The 19,098-nt window shown below is 36.4% G+C and overlaps 1 protein-coding gene across 4 annotated transcripts in view; it reads left to right on the forward strand.

Annotated features, from left to right (window-relative positions):
- Positions 1–16,786, forward strand: part of NCOA3 (nuclear receptor coactivator 3) — a 62,948-nt gene extending 46,162 nt beyond the window's left edge. Inside the window, exons 11-26 of one of the 4 annotated variants that reach the window (XM_042044210.1) lie at positions 161–301; positions 910–1,057; positions 1,949–2,337; positions 2,592–3,469; positions 5,065–5,200; positions 5,781–5,843; positions 6,313–6,501; positions 6,991–7,230; positions 8,624–8,750; positions 9,457–9,628; positions 10,387–10,683; positions 12,203–12,307; positions 12,695–12,917; positions 13,144–13,318; positions 13,880–14,021; positions 15,019–16,786. In XM_042044210.1, coding sequence (XP_041900144.1) covers positions 161–301; positions 910–1,057; positions 1,949–2,337; positions 2,592–3,469; positions 5,065–5,200; positions 5,781–5,843; positions 6,313–6,501; positions 6,991–7,230; positions 8,624–8,750; positions 9,457–9,628; positions 10,387–10,683; positions 12,203–12,307; positions 12,695–12,917; positions 13,144–13,318; positions 13,880–14,021; positions 15,019–15,030 — 3,437 coding nt within the window. In that variant the 3' untranslated portion in view covers positions 15,031–16,786. Of the gene's footprint in view, positions 1–160; positions 302–909; positions 1,058–1,948; positions 2,338–2,591; positions 3,470–5,064; positions 5,201–5,780; positions 5,844–6,312; positions 6,502–6,990; positions 7,231–8,623; positions 8,751–9,456; positions 9,629–10,386; positions 10,684–12,202; positions 12,308–12,694; positions 12,935–13,143; positions 13,319–13,879 lie in introns of those variants that run through there. The other 3 variants (XM_042044191.1, XM_042044201.1, XM_042044220.1) reach the window with 3 other exon arrangements.
- The last annotated feature ends 2,312 nt before the right edge of the window (positions 16,787–19,098 follow it).

Below are 19,098 nucleotides of genomic sequence, written 5' to 3' on the forward strand. Positions count from 1 at the left end.
TATTCTCATATGGCAGATAATTCATAAATGTAACTTCTGCATGCTCAGAATTCGGTGATTAAAAGGGTGGTGTTGGAGCCTTATGAAATGTACCATATTTATACAAAAAGAATTGTCATAGTCATAAAGAGTTTAACTTGTGAATTTTTTTTCATGTTAGGCAAACTTGTCAACATTGATACAAACTCATTACGATCTTTTATGAGACCTGGCTTTGAAGATACAATTCGTCGGTGTATCCAGAGATTCTTATGCCATAATGATGGGCAGTCGTGGTCAAATAAACGCCACTATCATGAAGGTAAAAATCAGTTTACAATGTTTGGGTCATATTGCTTCTTCTAGGGGCTGCATTTTTTTCTGAAAAACAAAAATGCTAAATTCTGCCTATGTTCCTTTTTTTCATGTTTTTTGCTAATTACTGTGATTCATTTACAAACTGAAGGAGGATGATCTCTTGAGAACGAGGAATTCTGCTGGAAGTTGTTTTGTTTTTCAGTGTGTTTGTTTTGGAAATTTTCATGGAAAATGTCAGATACATGATCTGGGGACCTCAAGGAAGCTGTTTTTCCATAGACGGATACAGCAATTACAAGAGACAGTTATATTTCTGTGGTGATATGTCATCTTTAATTATCATTAGCTTGTTATTTTTGGTTAATGTTAGTTTGACTTTGTTTTAATTCACCCTTTCCTTTGTTAAAGAACCACTCTGAAAGTGGTAACGGTTGTGTTGATGCCTTTTCCTTATTTTATTTATTCATTTATTTATTTTTAAAGTTTTATGGCTTTTTGGGGTTTTTTTAATCTTTAGCAAATGAAGGGCATTGTGTCAAAAATATCTTATGATTCATATTAATAATTCTTGGGATTTTAAATATTAACTATATTTGTATATTCCCTTAACAGCTTATACACAAGGTCATGCTGAAACCCCATTGTATCGGTTTTCTTTAGCGGATGGTACGATAGTGACAGCACAAACAAAGAGTAAACTGTTTCGAAATCCTGTAACTAATGACCGCCATGGATTTGTCTCTACCCACTTCCTTCAAAGGTGAAATTAGTAGTATCTGTTTATAATTTAAGTGTTACAGTTTTTAAACATGCATCTGACCTTGAAGATAACCTGAGAAAAATAGCATAGTAAAATATTTTACCTGATTAAAACTCAGATGGGGAATAACTTGGGGAACAGAGCTGCATAGCACACAAATAGATGTGTAAACATAGCAGAGTCCCCTTTAACTATGTGGCAGAAGGACAATCACAGTCAAAAGAGATTTTTTTTTCTCGGTACCTGCACAAAGCCTGTGCTATGTTTTTATTAGTCTTTTGTGGTAACATTGATGAAACACTGAAAATAGAAATGCTCGGTCACATGCTTTTGCAGACCAATTAAAAATCCTCTCAGCAAAACCCTCTCAGATACATAATCCATGACTGAAATGTACCTTAAGTAGCATTTCCTATGACCTGTTCTTGTTCTTTGCAAGAATAATTGAAATGTCACTTTGGAGGGAATCTGTCTCCCTCTGGCATTAGAGTGCCTCCAGATGCTGAAAAATTAGTAACTTGAGATTTTTCAGGGTTACATATCATTAATGTGCACAGTAGAATGGTGTCAGACATTAACTCAGGAAGGTGGTAAAAAAAGGAGGATCTTTAAATTGGTAAATCTGATTAATAATCTGACCATTGATTAAAGCCTTTTGAGGCAGTGATCCAGTATGTGCTTCTGACTCAAAGCCCCCAAAGGATCAAGCATTTCTGTAATGAATAAATGAGTGTCATGGCTTAGTTCTGCTTTTGTGGAAGCTTGATTCTCACTGCTCTTTTTTGCAAAAAATATTTGGGCAATTATTTAATAATGTATTTGTAGCACATGATTCCAAATAAGGTTTTAATTTATTTTCTTGCATTTATGGGGATGATGTTGAATTTGCAGGGAACAAAGCGGATATCAGCCAAATCCTAATTCTGTTGGGCAAAACATCAGAACACCTGTGACTGGAAACACAAATTCTGTTGGTGGTCTTCTGAACATGTCACCTGGTCAAGCCATGCCAATGCAGAACAGGAGCTATGGGATGGGAGATGCGAATGCAGTGGGTCAGCTCACCAGCACACGATATGGAGGCCCTGGGAATATGGGGCCAGTGAACTCTGGACCTGGAGTGCAGTCCTCTGCTTATCAGAATAACAGTTATGGGTTAAATATAAGTAGCCCACCACATGGTAGTTCTGGCTTAACTTCCAACCAACAGAATATAATGGTATCTCCTAGGAATCGAGGGAGTCCAAAAATAAGTTCACACCAGTATTCTCCAGTTACAGGTATTTAATTTTTGCTATAAACTCTTTTTTTTTTTTCCAAGCTATCTTTTCTCACTTTTACCTGAATCCCATCTTTCATCCATTTTAACCGTTCTATATGACTCTATATGTGTTACTTGAATGTAGTATGACTTCATGGTAAATATGTATTTTAAAATTATTAACTCAGTGTGGCAGTCATACATAATCCAAAGGAAGAGTAGATACAGGCAGTACTGTAATCTAATAAGTTTGATCTCTGTCGCATGATACAGGTATGCACTCGCCAATGGGATCTGCCAGCAACACTAGCAACAACACTTTCTCTAGCAGTTCTCTTAGTGCTCTGCAAGCCATTAGTGAGGGTGTTGGAAATTCCCTTTTATCAACACTTTCTTCACCGGGTCCAAAACTGGATAATTCCCCAAACATTAGCATAACTCAGCAAAGTAAAACAAGTACCCAGGACTCCAAAAGCCCTTCTGGTTTGTATTGTGAACAAAACCAAGTGGAAAGTTCCATCTGCCAGTCAAACAGCAGGGATCTCCTTAGTGAAAAAGATAGTAAAGAGGGTAATCTGGAAGCATCTGAAAGTCAGAGAGGACCATCTGAGAGCAAAGGGCATAAAAAACTCCTTCAGCTACTCACATGCTCCTCAGATGAAAGAGGACATTCTACACCATCAAACTCACCTTTAGACACAAATAGTAAAGAATCTTCTGCCAGTGTTACCAGTCCTTCAGGAGTTTCCTCATCAACATCTGGAGGGGTATCTTCCTCCTCAAACATGCATGGGTCGCTCCTGCAAGAGAAGCACAGGATTTTACATAAATTGTTGCAGAATGGTAATTCTCCAGCAGAGGTGGCCAAGATCACAGCTGAAGCTACTGGTAAAGACACGTATCATGATGCTAGTAACACAGGATGTGGAGAAGGCACTGTCAAACAGGAACAACTGAGCCCAAAGAAGAAAGAAAACAATGCTTTGCTCAGATATCTGCTAGATAAAGATGATGTTAAGGATCCGCTTTCCAAAGAGTTGAAGCCTAAAGTAGAAGGTGTGGATAATAAGATGGGACAATGCACGAGTTCTACAATTCCTACTTCAAGTCAAGAAAAAGAGATGAAAATAAAAATGGAGCCAGCAGAGGAGGTACGTGTAATGTAAAATGATGGCAGTGAGCAAACCAATCTTTTATTATTACATGAATGTAAATATATACATATCATGTATATATTACATGAATGACTAAATATAGAACACTCTACAGTATGCATGTGTAAACATTTCTTTAAAAGTTTTGTGCAAATGATGTCAAACAAAAAACGCAGGTTTAATTGTGAATGAAAAGGCACAAACAAAAAGAATTACAGGATATGTATATAACCAAGTCTGAAGTCCTGAAGTCCTGGACTAATGTTTTTAAGTTATGGTACAATTAAAGTACTATTTACAAATTATTCCTTAAAATCAGATCTTAGCACATGTTTGGTTTTATGGCTTACTAGGAAATGGGGCTGTAACTGCCTCTGTAACTAGTTGGCAATACAAGAGCAAAACGTAGAACATGATTTCGTTTTGAAAATATAAACAGTACACAAAAATGTGTAATACTTGAAATAGCCATAATTTGGTTTAGTTCATTCATTGGTTTTAGTGGTCTTTTTCTTTCCTTAAATGGGGGAATATGTTCTTCCAAATACTTATATTTGTATTCAGCATTCAAATAAGTACCTATTAAAATGTATAAATGTATACATAATTTGAATAAATAAATGCAAATAAATAAGTTCTAGAGCTGGAATTCCAAGAAATGTCATGATACAGAAAACTGGCACCATGGAACAACTATTCTGAAACCAGTAGTACACTAGTTAGGAACAGCTGTTCTTAAAATTATAATCTATATATAACATTTTTGTATTTAAGTCCTAAGATTTGGAGCTTCGAAGTAAACAGTACTGGTCAGTATGACAGAGTTTACTGAAGATATGTCAATTTCTTAGACCTTGAATTTCCCAAATCAGTAATAACTGTGTATATAAAAAAAATTATGCACAATTTTTTTATATTAGCTAAGGGGTGACTATAAATGAAACACCTTATAACATTGTTAGAATACCACTTACCGGAAAAGTCACTAACAACTCTGTAATAGTACACAACATGTAGTTTAAATACTTGCTCCTGAGATGTAATTAAGGTATTCAGAGAAGCACTTTTTTGTGAAGATAGGGATCCACTATATATGAATTATTTTTCTATTGAAACTGTATCTGATTTGAAAACAAGCTTTTACAGAAAGCTAGGGCTCCAGCTGACCAGAAAAACCTTGTGGGTAATTTTCATGTCTTACAGTGTTCACTAGTAGCTTTTTGTGTATGATAGATACATTGTTTATCACTTAAGGGTACACATTCTTGATGTCGTTCACTATCATATGTGTATATGTCTTTGTAATTTGGGATTATTTAAATGTTTATATTCAGAAATACTTTTCATTTTAGTTATGTGTACCTCCAGTTTCTGCTAATTCTCAGAACTACCCAAGCAAAATACTCTAAAAAAATGTATCTAAATGATATTTGAAGTTCTTTGGAAGTTAAAAGATAGCTCAAGATAGTGTCAGTGAATTAAATCATTTGTCTCCCAGTTATATATTTTAAAATTAGCAAGGAGCTAAGTAAAAAGTGAAGTATAGCCATATGAGAGTAAATAACCTTGGTATTTTACTGCATCATTTTCAGAAGAATGGAGACTTGGAGAATTTGGATGCAATTCTAGGTGATCTTACTAGTTCAGAGTTTTACAATAATGCTATGTCTGCAAATGGAAATAACCTTGGAACAAAGCAAGCATTATTTCAAGGAAATGCCCTACTGGGTAAGGAATTAAATCTACCACTTGGGTTTTAAAGTTAGGGTTTTCTTCTTACCCGATGTTAACATAATGCATTCTCAAACCCTTAGAGAATACTTTCTTCATCTCCTATTTCTTCAAGGGCAAATGTAATGCAAAATGGCTAATTATATATGGCTTTCATAGGCTATTATATACACTATTGGCTGTCTTGAGAGCACTCACCTTCTAGATACACGAGTAACATTCAGTTCCTTGTTTTGTGGTTTATTCTGGGTTCATCTTATATGGGTTCGTAGATTTCTCAGAGACAAGTCATCGGGAAAGATGTTTGGTGAATTGTAAATTAAAATTGAGAATTTTTATCCTTTACTGATGACTAAGGATGTAATGTGGAATTGGTGACAAGCTTTTAATTTCTTTCTTATTCTATGTGAAAACATCCTGTGGCCAGTAAATTCTAATCGTTACTCCTCCTTGACATGAGAAGGAATTCCCTTCCTTAGCAGGAAGCTGAGTAGGAGGGGAGGATAACCTAGCTAAGACCAGCATCATGGCAGTTGTTGCTTCCCTTCATGACACTGGTCATCTCTTGATTATATAGGGCAATGGATTGCTGAGATAACCGAAGGAGGTGAAACATGGATAATGAAAAATATAAAACCAGGTACAAGAACACGTAAGGCCACTGACACTATTGGCTGTGAAGCACAGTGATTTGTGGGTTAATTGTCCATGTAGGACACTGTGCTCAGAACACCATGTCTGGATTCCAGCTGTTCCAAACAGAACCGTTTGTTTCTACCTCCATGTGAGAGTTAACCAAAGTCTGGACAGTCCACTTAGATATATCAAGAAGTCTGTTTTACTAAGTTCATTACAGAACTGAAATTAAAATGAACTCTTTTTTTGTCTAGGGCCAAAGGGAACGGCCTTTGACTTTTTCTGCAAAAGGTCTTAACTATGTGTTCAAAATGGGAATTTTTGTAGTGAGAACATAAGCAACATAACTATTCCTGGCTTGCTTAAGATCAAGTATATGAGCTCATAAATAGATGAGACTAATTTATTTAAGTCATTAATAGCATATTTTATTTAAAATGTACAGTTGCATGCATCTTTTAATTCTTTAACAGGTGTGAAGAATCCCCAGTCTGTGCAGACTACTCGCCCACCTTTTAACAGAGCCTTGTCTTTAGACAGCCCTGTGGGCTCAGGTGCTTCAGTGAGGAATGTCAATGCGTTCTCCATGTTACAAAAACAAAACCTGATGGGTGGAAGTCCAAGAATGATTGAAAACCAAGAAAATTTTGGAGCAAATCTGGGTTTGTTGGTTGTGTACAAACAGCTCTCATTGTAAAGGAAAAAGCTTTTATGTACAAAAAATTGCAAGATTAAAATACAAATTTCTGTTAAAAGAAATTTTAACATTAATGACTTATAATTTTACCATCATTAACACTTGTGAATTATTATCTTAGCTAAAATTATAAGAACATAGCTGTTTACTATCTGTGTGTCATTACCAGTACTTAACTTTAAGTAGTTAAATTATTTTTTACTATTTTGATACATAGAAGCAAGAACAGTTCACAGTGGCAGCCGGTCATTATGAACTTTACATACATTTAGACTCATATAGTTTTTGTATGATTTAGAACTTGGCATGGTGAGCTCTAGTTGCTTTTGTAGGACTTCAGTGAATTGCTCTGACATTAGCAGGTGCACTTGGTGAAATAGCAAAAAATTCTAAAAGCAAAACATATCATGTACTCCAGGTAATGAATTGTTGTGTTTTCTGCTCTTCATTACAGCAAGCACTCCCAACAGAAATGTGATGAATCAGCATCAGTCAGGAGACTGGGGTTTGCCAAACTCCAAGGTGAACAGATTGGAATCTGCAAGTTCTGCTTCCATGTTGAGACCAGGACCTGAATTTAGTACAACCCTTCCCAGGCCCCCAGAGGGTGGCTCTATGTCTGGGTTGCCTGTTCGCTCTAACAGCATACCTGGTACTAGGCCAATGCTGCAACAGCAAATGATTCACCACATGAGTAAGTTCTTAACTTCTTATTGTCCTACATAGCACTATCTCATTGGTTTCTTGGTAAGCATTCATCATAAGAATCTTTGCAGTTTTGGTAAAATGCTAGATTTTCGTTGAAGGGCTTTTTGAGGTAGAGACTCTCGTATTGTTCCCTGACTATGACATTTTATGACTTTTTGGTGGTGTCCTTGTTTTCTTCTGGTGCTGTATGTCTCATATGCAGATAATTTGTTCTGCATCCTGAGATTTGGGGGGAGTAATTTCTGTGTATTTATTTAGTGCAGTACTTCTTTGCTAAATTCCAGGAGCTAAATAGCATCTATGATTCCATATGTGAAGATACTAGTATTGTGATTAATTTAATTCATCCTACTTGATATAGATGCCTTTTTTTTTTTTTTTTCTGTTAACTTCTTGGTAATCAGTGTCTTTTGAAATTTTTCTCTCAAGCATTTCAAAATTCTTTTCACATGGAGTAGCCAAATTTCATATAAAACCACGTTGCAAATACTGTTTCTCTTCAAAGTATTCATGTGTGCATGAGAGAAAATAAGCTGTATGCGTAAAATATGAACAGTCTTAAAGCCTGTGGGTTTTTCCTGTTCTATATCTTTAACAAAGGTTTAGTCTAGAGCTGAAATTGTCCAGTCTACTATGCCAGTACCAGTATGCCCCAAACCAGCTTAATTAGACAGCATTCCTTTCTTATCATGGAAAGCTACCAGGACTGTTACCAGTTCTCTTAAACAGACTTACTATTTCAATGCAACAAATGGGTATAAGTTTAAATGTGGAAGAAATTTGTGCAGTCCTGACTGAGTCAGAATTTTTCAGCTTAGCTTCCTAGAAATTATTGTTGCTAGGTGATTCACACAGATACTGGGAAATAATGGGATGACATAAACTCTCCTTTGTATTGCTGTATGTCCCTGGACAGGTAGAGGGAAGAAAGTACTCCCAAAGACCAAAATGTTATGTAGTGTGTGTTTCTTTTGATTTCCACTCTGTATTGGAATTTAAAATGACAAATTTTGATGTCACTATGACAGTGTATATTTGCTGGTACCCAGATATCATTGTCCAGAATTTTTGTTGAGTTTTTTTTTCATGTAAAGTGCTATGTCTATCGTGCTCCTATTTAGAGGCTAAAGGAATAGAAATAGCAATTCTGCTGTAACAGCGTAGCAGGTCTAGATCACGGTCTGCCATATTTAAATCTGTTGTCTGTTATACTTGTGAAATTATCTTAATTGTGAGTTTTTGTGTATACACTGTAAAACATGATAATGGAAAGCTCAAGAAGCTGCTTGACAATTTGTGTGGTCATCCTAATGTGAACACTAGGAGAGCAAGCGGAGACCTTCGGTTTTTAAAAAATACACAAATGTTTTACCTTGCAGGGCCAAATGAGATAAACATTGACATGGGAGGGAATCCATATGGACAGCCTGGACCTTCTAACCAACCTGGATTGTGGCCTGACAATATGATGTCCATGGAGCAAGCATCACGGGGTTCACAAAGCAGGTAGAATTGGGGAAGGTTTTAAGGTAATTCTAAATACAACTGTTTGCTGTCTGTCAGAAGAATTTAAGACCTGGAAATAAAACTGTGTAGCATACACAGTGGGGATAACAAATTGGAGTCAGAATTCCATTTCTGGAATGTTACAGAAATGTTTCCATTTCTGCTGCTGATCCAACACTGGATATCTTTTAACCCAGCTCCATAAAAGGCATTGTTAACAAAATCTATCAATCCTTGAGTTGGGAGGCACAGAAAAAAGAGATGGGAAACTCTGAAATCGTATCTCTGTGGCACATGGCAGAAGCTAGGAGAAAACAGAATTTATGTGTGTTCACGGGTGCATGGAAGGTGACTGGACATTTTAGGACATAAATTTGGGACTTAAGTTGTTAAGTCTTACTTCAGTCATCGGGGTGATGATAGTACTTAATCATACCCAGCTCAATATACTATATAAAAACTGTGTTTTTTATTGTAATGGTTGTAATGAATTTCTTCACTGAAAGAGTGGTCAGGCATTGGAATGGGCTGCCCAGGGAGGTGGTGGAGACACCATTCCTAAAGTGTTCAAGAAACGACTATATGTTGCACTTAGTGCTATAGTGTAGTTGGCAAGGTGGTATTCGGTCAAAGGCTGGTCTCAGTGTTCTTGGAGGTCTTTTCTAGCCTTATAGATTCTATGATTTTAATCTTTTTTTATTTATAGACAATTAGTTAGAAGCTCTTTGGATGACCTCTTATGTTCGGCACCAAATATGGAAGGTCAGAATGATGAAAGGGCGCTTCTGGATCAGCTGCACACACTACTGAGTAATACAGATGTCACAGGTCTGGAAGAAATTGACAGAGCATTAGGAATTCCTGATCTTGTAAACCAAGTAAGTAAACAGATATTTTGGCCATTTATTTTCCAAAGACCAATATTGTTTTGTTACTTGAAAAGAAAGTGAAGAGGGCCTCCTCATTTACTTCATCTCCTCACATCCTCATCTTCATTTTCATACATTTGCTTTTGGAAACCTCTACATTGACTAGTGATTTTCAATGGAGAAGCTCAGTATGGATTAAATTTCTTGTGCATTACAAGAAATATAAAATGGCATATTCTTACGGAAGTTTATTATATCATGCCTTGGTATATAAAGGTGGGGTTTTGGGTGTAATTCATTATAAATCTATAAGCTGAGAATTGTGTTGGGTTTCTTTAGTAGCCTGTTGTCAGCTGAGCTTAGGTTGTGAATTATTTGACTGGCAGTGATGTGTATCTCCTTCGGTTGCAGCTTGAATTTGCATGGCTAGCAAATATGAAAAAGAATTTCTGTGACTAATTTGGAACTTGCTAAGAACCACAAAATGACACTATCATTTGTACAAATAGCATCATAAGGTGCAGAGGGGCTTGAATAGTGACACTGGTCTGCCTGTGTATGCAGTGTGCAGCAAAATTGATTTTAAAAAGAATTATTATTAATGACTTTTACTATTTCATTAGTCTGGAGACAGAACTAACAGCAGCTGTCCATGTTATGTTCTATCCAAAAAATTGCTGACTGGTGTATTATGCTGTGTTAATTTTATTGCTTCTTTAGGAGTTCTATGTATACTGCTAATGAAAGCACTTTTGTATCTGTTGAAGGGACAAACTTTGGAACCCAAACAAGATTCATTTCAAGGTCAGGAATCTTCAGTTATGATTGACCAGAAGCCTTTGTTATATGGTCAACCCTACCAAGGGCAAGGGGCAGCAATGCCAGGAAGTTTCAGTAATGTCCAGGGACAGCAGCCATCTTTTAATTCAGTGATGAATCAGATGAGCCAACCGGGCAATTTTCCTATGCAAAGTATGCATCCCCGAGCAAATGTGATGAGACCTCGAACCAACACACCAAAGCAGCTACGCATGCAGCTCCAGCAGAGGCTCCAGGGACAGCAGGTAATTTTTTGCTCCTACATTTACACTTCCTCCATGTTTCAGAATTGAATCACTTGCACACGGAATTGTGTTGCTTCACATATATAACAATGGAGATCACAACAGGTGATTGAGAGGGTGGATCTTTCATTTCGACAGTGCTTCTCATTGAATGCCTGATGGCTGTAGGAGTGGAAGAACATTTATTAAGACAAGTGTTTCTCCTTTATCAGCTACAGGTTAGATTGGTTCCTGCAGCACACAAAACGATTGCTAGTTAAAACAGTGCTTTTGTACAATGTAACTCTTTATCCATTTTAAGATTAGTATGTTCTCAGAACCTCACAGATAGCATTAAATGAGAGCTGTATTTCTTCTGTAAATCAGGTGTTACTTCTTTCTTGCTGTATTTTCTAACTAATCATTTGGGTTTATAGATATATGGGTTTGCTTTCCATTTCATGATTTGATGTGACTTTAGGTACTTTCTTTGGATAAAAGGTGAGAGAACAGATACAGCCACATAGATCTCAACACTAGAGATGTGTTAAGAAACTGCTTAAAAAATTGGTGCATGATTTCAGCATTGAATTCCTCACGTGAAAATGCAGGCTTGGTATTAAATACAGCGTACAAATAAAACTTGGAAAACTGAACTACTGCTGTATGACATGGTGTGTGAACAGAATACATGCAGGTAACACCAAGACAGCAACAACACACAGCTGAAGTGCAAAGAGTAGGTTTATTCCATCATCTTGGATTCCAAAAACACAGATACACATAAACTGCTAAGCTCATTTTAGCAGGGGCAAAAAGCACCCAGGCTTGAGCCCTGCATTACATATCAAAAGGGCCTGGAGCATGCACAGTCCTTTGCCAGGCTGTAGTTTTACATCTCCAAACCCTCTTATCTCCCTTCCGCCACCTTTACAAAGAGGCCCAAGTCTATGGGAAAGGCTTTTAAAAGTCTTTACAACGTCCTGCTATCTTTTGTGAGAAAATTCCATTTCTTTTCCTTAGACAGACAACATCTCAGAGTAAACATAAGCGTGAATTTTCTCAGCCAGAGTATTTTCTAACATCCCCCAAGTGCATCATTGGTCTTTGAGAGAAAATGATTCTAAAAACAGCTTTTCTCTCTCCTCGACAATCTTCCATTTTTCAACCCTTTCCTCTCCACACGTGGAATGGCAATGTTAGGAAATACTGTGTTCTCTCTCGGTTTTCTGTGACACAACTGTTTGAAACAGATAGTCTGCTCTTTATTCTTGAAGAATGCTAATTTCAAGGGAAATAAAAAACCAAGGCCAGTTAATGCTGCACTGTTTGAAGGAGGGGGGGTGGGGTGGGGTTTGTGTGTGTTTGAGCTGCTTAAACAAATAGTTTGGTTCTTCAGGTACATTAGACAAGGCAAAAATTAGCCATTGCACTTTATGGGTTCAAGAGGTCTGTAAAGAGTGGTTTTGCAGGAGTTGCCATTACTTGGTTCAGATGCTGTTATTTTCAAGCTAATAGTACTAAAATGTCTTTTTCCAAGTTTATGAATCAGACCCGTCAAACGCTTGAAATAAAAATGGAAAATCCAGTAAGTGGTACTAACTCAGTGATGAGACCAGTTATGCAGCCACAGGTGGGATCCCAGGTAAATAATTATTACAGTAGCCATTATTTAGAATTCCAACCTTCTTTCATCGTTTTATAGCATTCCTCTTTGGTTTTGTTCCTCTGCATAATTTAAAAAAAGGGGTTTTTTTTACCTCCCTTATTCCTGAGATTGCAGGGGGATTTGTTCATTAGGTTATACTGTCAATTCAGTATGCCAATAGTTTTTCCATGTAAAATATCATTATCATTTGTTTAGCATTAATGACAATTTAATGAAAACTTTTGTCTTAATATTTTGATGATTTCTTTTGTACTGGCTGGGGTTTTTCCTTAACTTGCTGGGTCTTAGAAATGAGTTTGACTGTGACATGATTTTATTTGTAAAACATCTTCTAATATGATTTTTCTTCTCTTTGGGGGATAGCAAGGTTTTCTTAATGCTCAAATGGTGGCTCAGCGTAACAGGGAGCTAATAAGTCACCATTTTAGACAACAGAGGATGGCAATGATGATGCAGCAGCAACAGCAACCTCAGGCCTTCAGTCCACCACCAAATGTGACTGCCTCAGGAAGCATGGATAGTGCTTTGACAGGCCCTCCAATGGCTCAAGTTCCTTCACAGCAATTCCCCTATCCACCTAATTATGGTACTAGTACTAACATGGTTGGTTTCTTTTTTATTTGTCTGGTTTTCTTTTCCATTTTTTAATTAATCCAAACTACCTAAATACCAGTCATTCTGAGAAATTGAAAATACTGCTGCAAAAAAGGATGACTTTTCCCCTTCCAATCACTGCAAGAAGATAAACTAGAAGTACTAGGTGATGCTAACTGAAGTATGTTGTATCTGTCTCCTTTTTGTTTTATTTTAAGGAATAAGCCAACAACCTGATCCTGCATTTAGTAGAGTATCAAGCCCTCCCAATCCAATGATATCATCAAGAATTGGACCCTCCCAGAACCCTATGTTGCAGCATCCTCAGTCAGCAACAATGTACCAGTCCTCAGAGATGAAGGGCTGGCCCTCAGGAAGCATGCCCAGAAACAGGTGAACTTCACAATTACAACCTGTTTCTCAAAAAGTCTTTCATTTCGCTGGAAGTAGAAACTATGTTCAATAGCATGTAGTAGGAAAAGGATTTACAAGAGGAAAAAATAACCACCTCTCTAGTGTCTGTATTGTCCTTCATCCTGCTCTGGTTTGGGAAATAGAGTGATTAAGTGTATTTTATGCTTAGCTCCAATGATTCATACTGGACCTCTACAATCTTTGTAGCCAGATGGAACATTCAGTCTTTAAATATTGAAAAAATAACTTGGAGGAGGGGGTGGGGAAATACAAAAGTTCACATAGTATTACAGTGGATGATACAGCCCTAATACTAGCCTCAAAAAGGTTACATTAGGCATACACATACAACTGTGCATTTCTGAAGACTCAGAGATTCCTTTTGGGAGGGAAGTTTCCATGTTAAACAGATACTAGGTAAAAACAGGTAAATGTAAAAATAGTTTTATCTTTCATGTGTTGACAGCTGGTGCAGGGAAGGCAATACATCAGTGTGTAAACTTCTTGGAAGGTAATTTTATTTGTCCTTTTGTACTTCAGTTCTTTTCCCCAGCAGCAGTTCAGCCATCAAGGTAATCCAGCAGCGTACAGTATGATGCACATGAATGGCAGCAGTGGCCACATTGGACAGATGAGTATTAATACCATGCCTATGTCAGGAATGCCTATGGGTCCAGACCAGGTAAGTTGTACATCAAGACTGATGAAAAAGATTTGCTGACTCTTTTTCCATTGAGTACAGTCTGATTACATCCATTCCTCTGGCACAATCCTGCTCTCAGTTATCCTGTTTATATTTGCATCTGTGGGCCTATTAATTTTATGTCCAAAGAGATACTTTATTTTTGAGGATATGTAACCAAATTCACAATGAACCCAAGCTGTATGGCGTGATTAGCTGTTGACTTTGAAGTATCATGGGTAGGATCAAGCCTTAAACTGCACAAAGGATTGAAATACTTCTGAACCTGGAGAAACCCCAGGAAAAAACCCCATGGGCATTGAGAAATGCATCTTCAGCAGATCTTGAAAATTATACATAACAGCTCTTACAAGTCAGGCTAAGAATCCTGATAGTGTGGTATCCTGGCAGATGCAGATGATACTTGCCCTTACAATACCTTAGAATAACTTGTGTATGCATAGCCAGAAGCTATGGAAAATTTAGACCCCTCATTTAAGGTGAAAGTGTGCTTATAACAGGCACTGAAAAGAAAGCTGAAATATAAAATACACTTTTGCTACAATTTTTCCACAAAATACCTAGGCATGAGCAACATAATACTGACATAAGCTAAGTCTATTCAAGTAAAAAGTATCTCATGAAATTTTGTCCAGCATACCTGAGGAAGCAGTCAGAATAATCTGAGGACTTCTGGGCGTTAGTAAAGTTTTGGAGGACTCTGATACAACAAATGCCTTTTATAAAGAGGAGAATATAAAGGTGAAATGTCAGATTTTCCAAATCTACATGACATAAAGATACCCAAATAGTATGTTTATGAAATTCAAGGACAGCATTTGTTTTCTAGAAATTATTTACAAAGTGGAGCACTAAAAAGCTATTCTTCTGCTTCTAGGCATTGACTGTCAGTAGTTTCCTCTTCCAAATGCAGTACATGGACCACTTTTTTTCAGCAAACATGTCTTCTCTGATGAAAGTATCTTTTCTTTAACAGAAATACTGCTGACATCTAGAACCACATCTTCAAACAAGAATGGCTAAATGCACTAGTGTTAGAAAGGAAAGTGACACATTCTTCATGGCAACTCATACTGGGCTTACAGAAACCAGTGATAAATTTTCTCATCCAGAGGAAAACAAACCAAAAAACCCTACCGAACAAAAATACACTTTAGTAGAAGCAGTCTCTGTATTACTGTATAATGTGGGGCACAAAAAAAGCTTAGTATTTTTGGTGCTCTTCCTCTAGATATGTGAATTTGGTAATGGCATTTTAATAGAGTTGATGGGTAGACTCCTGGTATACCTTATCTGTTTACTGTAGCTATCCAAAGCCCTTTAACTACAGGCAGACAAAAGTGCCTGGAGAAGTCACAGTGGTAAGAATTTCCTGATTTCTCTAATAACAATATCTGACAGAGAATGTAGTTCTTAGCCTTGACTCTTTTATATGAATTCCTGAATATAAATGCTGCTTTTAGTCTCTTACCCCAAGAGTCAGGGATTTCCCAAGCAAAGTAGCACTGCAAAATTAATTGGCACATGCTAGTCCAAAAATCCTGTCCATTGAAGCCAAGGGTTAAAAAGAGAGGATAAACGATTTAAATTATTTAAACACAATTGTGACTAATATTTACATATTGCTGTGCAGCTGAGTGCACTTTATAGAAGACTATATAATGGATTAATGCAATATCTTTGATAAGGACTTAATATGAAGGTGGGGTGTACTCATGTTCCTTCTCAAACACAATCTCAAGAATTATTTGAAAAGACTGCATAATGTAATGCTTTCTGTGTATGGAAATCAGAGCAATAATCTTTCACCTTTTTTTTAAAAATAACTTAAGAAAACTCAAGGCAAGACACTGCAGTCAGAATCAGAATTTTGCAGTCTTTTTTGTGAATAAATTTTGTAAATATGATCTTTAAAATAATGTATTATATATATGACTTTTGTAGGTCACTAACTCATTTTTGCAGAGTTTGTGAAGCTAAATATTTAACAAAATTGATTTCTGGAAACTCGCTGTAGTTGAGGTCCAAACAGAATTTTTAATTAAATTTAAGGACTTTGAATCTGGGTGATTTTGCCCACATATTTCTCTTCTTTGGTCTTCAACACTTCATTTATTTTTACATCTTTAACGTACAGCTTTTTATAAAATAAAAGACCGGTTGTTAAATACTTTCTCCACCTGTGAGCACTTCTGTTACATTTCTTTTTACTTAAGGCAATATGACACAAAGGCTCTGCATTGTAGGATCTTACAACTTGTCAGAATGCTCATGTCTGTCTATAATAGGTTGCCTTTTCAGTTGATGAAGCTGGATTGTGTCTTCTTGGTCAATTTTAATGAACTCTTAATGTTCTTCAAAAATGTTTGTCTGTTGAAAAATAGTTGTTGTTATGTCACATCCAGAAATCTTTAAGGATATTAAGCCACACTTTAACCAAATGTCTACACCTCATTGGATTGTTCTAATAGTAACGAATGTATTTTCTAAGCAGATTTCTCTCATATCAGTATTTAAGTCTGGTTACATATTATTTGCTGATAGCATGGGGGTTTTTTCCCCCTCGATTTTGGGTGCTTGAAATGAAGATCCCTTTGCACTTTTTGCAGTTACAAGGACTTAAACCGTGAAACCTTCATAAGGGATGATCCAGAAATGTTTGTGTGGTGCTTCTGTTCTGTTGTTCATTGTGTAATGGAAAACTGATTTCTCCCAAGTGAGTAAAAGAAACCAAAAAAACCTGATCTGTGTTCTTTTTTGCTTATTCTTGGTACTGTTAGCAAGAGGGGTTTTGTTGTTCAAAATATTCAGTGATCTTCCATTTTAATACAAGTAAGTTTCAATAGAAATAGTCTCAAAAAATTAATCCTTAGCACCTGCCCACCTGTGTTTCAAAGGGAATGTAGAGTCAATTGATCTACTTCATGCAACCCTGTCTCCTCCCTTAGTTCTGAGTATATAGATTATCACAGCATTTATTTGAAATTTTCAGTCCCGTTAATGTGTGTTTATAAATGCAAAGCTTTTAAAAGCCTAAGGAACTTTTATCTTTTCATTTCTTGGAACATATCTATTTGTTGAGTAAGTGCTGCTTTTACTGAAGGTGAAAGGCAACAATCCCTTGCTTTTTATATCAAATCAGAGTAGAACAATATTTATATTTTGTAGTTCATTATATTGATGGAAACTACAAACACTGATTGCTTTCATTAGGTGAGCTCTAGACTATATACTGCTATATACATCTTGCAGTGCAATTTTTTAAGAAGTTAGTAATTCTGTTTATACATCTATGTATAATTGGTACCTACCTGCCTGACGCTATAAAGGCTCATCCTTTTCTCATCTGTTTAGAATGCTGGAGCTTTCCAGTACCTACTTTTTTTTCTGAATTAAAAGATTTTTAGTTTAAACTTGATGAAGGGGCAGGGGGCACTTTTAAAATGCATTTTAAAATGGCATCTTTCATGGCAGCACTAAATAGTACATCTAGTTTGAAATCTGTTGACATTTAGTTACCACCATCAATTTTGCTTTGGTCCTATAGCAGTAGATTTTTCTGAATTTTTTAAAAATAAAACCCATGTAACATTTTTCAACAGTAAGAGATGAATTAACTAGTACAGCAACTTCTGATCACTGCTGCATAAACGAGTTTTGTTTTGCTACGGCTCTGTTACTTTTTTGATCACAGACACCATGCATTTAATAAACCCGTAGGTAGTTGTACTTTTTCTATTGGCCTAAAATACTGCTTTCAAAGTGAGAAATTCAGACCACGTTTCTGTCACACGACAAAACTTATTTAAATGTTGCACCAATTAGCACACCTTTTATTTTAGAATTTATGTGCAGACTACCAGATGACAGAATGACACAGCAAGTGTGAAACCATGTAATTCTGAGAGCAATATTTCAAAAAATTCTCAGGAGAAGGCATACAGTATTGAGAATTGCATATAAGTTTAGTTTACATTATAAGTATTGCTTGAAATATCTGTATTTTGCAAAACAGAAAAATCATGAGGACTGATTTATAAAAGTTGGTTGTAAGGTATTACTGCCCTTCTGGTTTTTGTTTTGGATGTTAATAATAATGTAAATAAAGATTTCTATTTAAAATCAGAACTTGGTGACACTGTATGAGCTAATACTTTAAGGCTGATTATTCTGTAAAGGTCAGAGAAAATTCCCTGCTATCACTGATGAAAACTGTGTGGAAAGAATGATTTACATTTTTTCGAAGTTGGCTGTAAAAGCTGAGGGAATAACAACTGAGACCTTTCACTTACGAGACACACATTTAGCACTGACACTGACTAGAATTCACATCTTTTTCAACTTAAATAGCAGGCTCTAGAAGAGCTGAAAGGATGAGAGGTGGTGTCTTTCCCCAAACTTGGCAACAACATACCTTTCATTATATACCAGCTGCTTCTTGTGTCGCATACAAGTCTCACAGCTCAGTATTTTCTGTAAAGGGACAAGGTAACTTTTCAAGCTTTTGACTGAAAAGTAACAGGTGCAGTAACACTGGTCCTGCAGGATTTTGACAGTCACCACCTCACCTTGCCAGAGACTATAGGCTAAACATACAAGTGCATGCAAATTTTTTAAAAATCTAACCTCATACTCTTTCTGCATGCACACAGGGAATGGCAGATACCTAAAACTCTTCTCTGGAAAGCACCAAAAATGTGGGATTTCTTGGGAACTTAAGTATTTTTTAACTTACTTGTATGTGTCTGGGACCTCACCATCTAGTAGATTTTTCTGATAATCCATGAAATTTGTAACAAGTTATAAAGAAAATACATGGCTAGATTAAGACAGACATTCAGATTTTACTTCCATAATCAAAAAAAGCTTGCAAGAAAGCTTTGGGTAGTGTATTTGACTTACCACATATGATACAAATACTCAAGCCCTATCTTACCATATACAGACGGCACTTCTGCTTTCTGAGCAGGGATTTTTTCTCACTTCCTAAATTGAAGTACATTTTTTTGAGTATGGGGTTGTGATACCAGGGATCTATATGCCTGGATATAATTCC

The sequence above is a fragment of the Corvus kubaryi genome, unplaced genomic scaffold (assembly GCF_017639235.1).
Source record: "Corvus kubaryi isolate FWS band 111438036 unplaced genomic scaffold, C.kubaryi_AGA036_p1.0 134, whole genome shotgun sequence".
Classification (NCBI taxonomy): domain Eukaryota; kingdom Metazoa; phylum Chordata; class Aves; order Passeriformes; family Corvidae; genus Corvus; species Corvus kubaryi.